The 4871-nt window shown below is 37.5% G+C and overlaps 1 protein-coding gene across 1 annotated transcript in view; it reads left to right on the top strand.

Annotated features, from left to right (window-relative positions):
• ilf2 (interleukin enhancer binding factor 2) overlaps positions 1-4871 on the top strand; it is a 5171-nt gene extending 300 nt beyond the window's left edge. Inside the window, exons 2-14 of the mRNA XM_027175946.2 lie at positions 593-652; positions 859-901; positions 1312-1416; positions 1654-1731; positions 1816-1918; positions 2182-2247; positions 2343-2459; positions 2555-2633; positions 2837-2924; positions 3404-3465; positions 3550-3664; positions 4235-4325; positions 4419-4871. Coding sequence (XP_027031747.1) covers positions 593-652; positions 859-901; positions 1312-1416; positions 1654-1731; positions 1816-1918; positions 2182-2247; positions 2343-2459; positions 2555-2633; positions 2837-2924; positions 3404-3465; positions 3550-3664; positions 4235-4325; positions 4419-4570 — 1159 coding nt within the window. The 3' untranslated portion in view covers positions 4571-4871. The remainder of the gene's footprint in view (positions 1-592; positions 653-858; positions 902-1311; positions 1417-1653; positions 1732-1815; positions 1919-2181; positions 2248-2342; positions 2460-2554; positions 2634-2836; positions 2925-3403; positions 3466-3549; positions 3665-4234; positions 4326-4418) is intronic.

Genomic DNA, 4871 nt, shown 5'->3' with positions numbered 1-4871 from the left:
TAACTAACGTTTGTTTATGACCGTGTAAGAACTCACATTTATTCATAAACGTCACCAAAAACAAACCAAGTCGGTTTTATTACTGTGTTGATTTTGTGAATGAATGAAACTAGTCTGGAAACACATCAAGCTTGTTGTGTTAGATATGCACCGTGTGCAGAATACCGTCTTGTTTATCGTAGAAAAAAGCTAATAAATAATTTTATTTTATCTCAATACATCAGTCAAACGCCTGTATTGATTTGCCTTTACTCTACATTCTGTATAATAATGTTAAGACCGAAAGCTGTTCATAGAAATAATATTTGGTCCTGACCAGGGTTGCCATGTCTGTAATAAGCAATTATGTTTTTTTCACCCTTTGACTTTAAACATAAACTTTACTACCTGGTTATTAAATGCTTTTGTATCATTAGATACTTCCATATAAGTAACACTGTGTATGTAAAAAAAAAAAAATACTCAAATGTCCAAACTGTTTCATTTAATGAATTAATCTGTAAGGCACAGACCTGGAATCCTGGGAATGATCCATATCTGCATGATGTTTGAGGTTGAATATTGATTTTAAGGTTGTTTCTGTTTCACACAGAGGAGATCGGGGCAGGGGCCGCGGTGGCCGTTTTGGCTCCCGTGGTGGTCTGGTACAAGGGTGAGTGTCTAACTTTATGATCTTACTTCATTCATCAACCTATATATTTAAACCAGTGTAATGCTTTATACACTCTGAAAGATTTGGAGAGTTTACTATGTCATACACTAGGCTTACATCAGTATAGTTTTATACATTCTTTGATTACATCAATACACTGCTTTATACATCTTCTTTGTCTTTGCTTATGCCTTTTTTATTTTCAGGTACCGGCCTTTTGTCCCACACATACCATTTGACTTTTATGTCGTAAGTAAATCACCTTTTTTCATTGAATCTATTACTTGCTGTGGCTTGCTGTAAGCCACATAAATGCAAAGAATATTTCACTAGCACTGACTTATTATAAACAAGGGGACTACATTTACATTTGTGCATTTTGCAGATACCCATATCCAGAGTGACTTGCATCTTATTTATACAACCATACAGTTGATGTTAAGGGCCTTGTTCAAGGAATAGCAGCTTGGCAATAGTGGGATTTAAACATCGTTCTAGATCACTGTATACTTTATTTGATTAACCCAGTGTTTACATGAAATGCCAATCATAATGCCTTACTGTAATAAAGCATAAACTGTCATTAGTTGAAGAAAAGGGGTTAGACAACAATCTAAACATTTATATTGAATATAAAATCTTATTTTGCCACATTTCAGTGTGAGATGGCCTTTCCACGGGTGAAGCCAGCCCCTGATGAGACTGCGTTTAGTGAAGCGCTGCTGAAGCGAAACCAAGACCTTAGTCCTTCCTCTGCTGAACAGGTGCACTTACACTCTGTTAACCTCTCTCCGATTATCAGTTACATAAACGTAGGTCAGAGCCTGGAGATTGCCGAGTAAACTGATTACCTCCATAGTGTTCTAGCTCGATTAAGAGTAATCACTGATGTCATAACTGTTAGCTATAAGCATTTCATAAACAATGGCTATTTCTGAGTCTTAAAAAGAAAATGAATGGTCTGGGTTGGTGCTGACATTCTGACTAACTTTTTTGTGCAGTCTTCCATATTGTCCTTGGTGACGAAGATCAACAACATTATTGACAATTTAATTGTAGCACCTGGGAACTTTGAAGTGGTGAGTTTTACAATAATATTAACATAAAATTTCCAGATCTATTTCAGCAGTTATATAATGTTTGTGCTGATCATAAATGTACAGCAAATCGAGGAGGTGCGGCAAGTGGGTTCCTACAAAAAGGGCACCATGACGACGGGACACAATGTAGCTGACCTTGTAGTTATTCTTAAGATTCTTCCTACATGTAAGTATTTTTAACACAGCATGATTTGGCTGTAGTGTATGGCTGTGTTTGGGTGTCTCCACTGGATTTGAGTGTATTTCAAATAAATGCTCTTTCCAAATATTGAACATGATATTGAACATGACAATTTCCTTCAGTGAAAAAAACATTAACAAAGAAATATCATTTGTACCATTTTGGTGCTATATTTCACAAAAAAAAATATTGATTTTGACTTCAGTATGTCACACATTTAGTTTTAATCTGTACCTTGCACCTTCCAGTGGAAGCAGTCGCTGCATTAGGAAACAAAGTAGTAGAGACTCTGCGTACCCAGGATCCCGCTGAGGGTGAGTACTGAGTATAGGCTTTACCACTCAGGGAATGTTTCGCTGTCATTATTCACAAGACTTCTGTGTTCCATTGATTTCCTTATCTGATTAAGTGCTGTCTATGTTGACCAACGAGACTGGCTTTGAGATCAGCTCAGCTGACGCTACAGTGAAGATCCTCATCACTACAGTCCCTCCAAACCTGCGCAAACTCGACCCTGAACTCCACCGTAAGTCCCTGAATGAATTTTCTTGCTTTTTATCTTCTATTTTTTTATTGTGGTCATGAAAGTTTGACCAAGCTTTGTTTGTCTTTTCACTGAAGTGGACATCAAGGTGCTGCAGAGTGCTCTGGCTGCTATTCGCCATGCTCGCTGGTTCGAGGAGAACGCCTCACACTCGACGTAAGCGCGCCTGTGCCTTCTCATGACCTTCATTGCTTTTCCTGGCTTTGTTGAGTTAAATCTGTTTAAAGAAATGATCAAAGTCTGTTGGAATTTTAAAGCCTTCCTTTATAAATGTGGAACCTCCACAGGCTTTGATACTTTTTTAAGGTGCTTTAGTGAAGTAGCTGAATGTAAATCAGAGTGTGATGTGTGTTGCTTAGGGTGAAGGTTTTGATCCGCTTGTTGAAGGATCTGCGGGTGCGCTTTCCTGGCTTTGAGCCTCTCACCCCCTGGATTTTGGACCTCCTGGTGAGTCAGGACTCCAAAGTCAGCATTTACTTCTATATACTGTAGCTTCTATACTCTCGGATGTACACTTTTCCTCCAAGATCTAGTGGATTAGTTCTGGGCCACGTTAAGCTTTCTTTTCATAATGGATTTGTTTTAAGCTCATCTAAAATTTTATCAGAAAGATTTGAAAAACATCTGAATTTTTTTTAAAGATATTTATAAGTATCACAGTTACGAATGTAATCATTATTAATGTATTTCTGGGATTTTTACTCACTACTGGTCAGCTGAAAAGAAAGAATATATAGATGGCATTTACAAGGATGTGCACATTTGTAAATTTAGGCACATGCTCTGGCCCTGTGAGCTACTCATAATTGGGTAACTTACATGGCCACAAGCCATACAAGTGAGTAAGAAGCAAAAAGTTGGTTAATGTTAATGGTTTCTAATTTAAACCTGAGATTTTACTGACTTTAACTGTGTTGTGTAACCAGGGGCACTCGGCTGTAATGAATAACCCCTCCAGACAGCCTCTTTCACTCAACCTTGCTTACAGGTATGCTATTTATTTTGCAAACAATTTGTCTAGTTTACTATTTGTTTCAGTTGACATACATGTGTGCCTACGTGTGTGATGTAGACGCTGTCTCCAGATGTTAGCAGCAGGACTGTTTTTACCAGGTTCTGTAGGCATCACAGACCCATGTGAGAGCGGCAACTTCCGCATACACACTGTAATGACCCTGGAGCAGCAGGTAAGGACTGTTTAGAATATAGTGGGAACTCTTGTAGATAAGGTTTTGTTTTACGATATGAAATAAGCACAGGATTCACGTCCTAGGTTATGAATTATGCTTCGTGCCACGAAGCACACACGCATGTAAAACCAACAGCTCTGCCTGCAAGGTACATAAAATGTGAAATCGATCAGGATAAATATAAATCAGAAAAACATGGAATTTTTGTTTTTAATAATAAACGGAGGAAATATCTTTAGATCGACACTATTTTATTTCTAGCTGAATATCGTATTCATAAGCCTATATTTAGCAATAGCAATATTTCCTGTTTATTCCACAAAGTAACTACTTAAGGTGCAAGAACTGCATTTCTATATATGATTAATATTATTTCTTACTTGTATAATATATATTTACTGTTATATATTTACTTCTAACAGTAACACCCCTGGACATGAGTGGTGACACTTATTTATGATAAGAACTAGATGGTATTGGATTATATTAAAATCCTGAATTGTTTTCTTCTAAAAAAAAAAAAAACTCTATTAGCAATTGTCAATTAATTTTTAACTGTGTCTGCAGGATATGGTGTGTTTTACGGCTCAGACATTGGTGAGGGTCCTTTCCCATGGTGGCTACAGGAAGATCTTAGGACTTGAAGGAGATGCCAGTTGTAAGTTGTTAACTTTACATAAATCTACAAAAACTGTACTGATGTTCAGTGTTACAATGGCCTCAATTTTCTTCATCATGGTTGTGTTTCTAGACCTGGTTTCGGAGATGTCCACATGGGACGGTGTGATTGTCACCCCATCAGAGAAAGCCTATGAGAAGCCTCCAGAGCGTAAAGAAGAAGAAGAGGAAGCTTTGGAGGAGGGAGGAGAAGGGGAGGATGAAATTATGGAGACACAGGAGTGAAACTCAAAGGGATCATAGATGAAGCCAGATATCATAGATGATCCTGTTTTGCTGTTTTTTAATTTTTACATTGATGTTTTGGACTGTGTTTTATTGTTCATTCCTATTTCAGTTTTTTCCCCCCCAGTGTTTGCTGCTCAGTCCTCGTCCCCCTTCCCTACACAAAAATGTATCCCACCATTTGTTGCTTGAACCAACACCATGTGTTTAAACTACAGTGAGGTCAAGTTCTTCACATTTATGTACTGATGATCTGTATTATTACTTTGTTTCCATCCTTGATAAAGTTTTTTTTTTTCTA

This window comes from Tachysurus fulvidraco, chromosome 24 (genome assembly GCF_022655615.1).
Source record: "Tachysurus fulvidraco isolate hzauxx_2018 chromosome 24, HZAU_PFXX_2.0, whole genome shotgun sequence".
NCBI lineage: Eukaryota > Metazoa > Chordata > Actinopteri > Siluriformes > Bagridae > Tachysurus > Tachysurus fulvidraco.
This window is presented reverse-complemented; position numbering and strand designations above follow the sequence as displayed.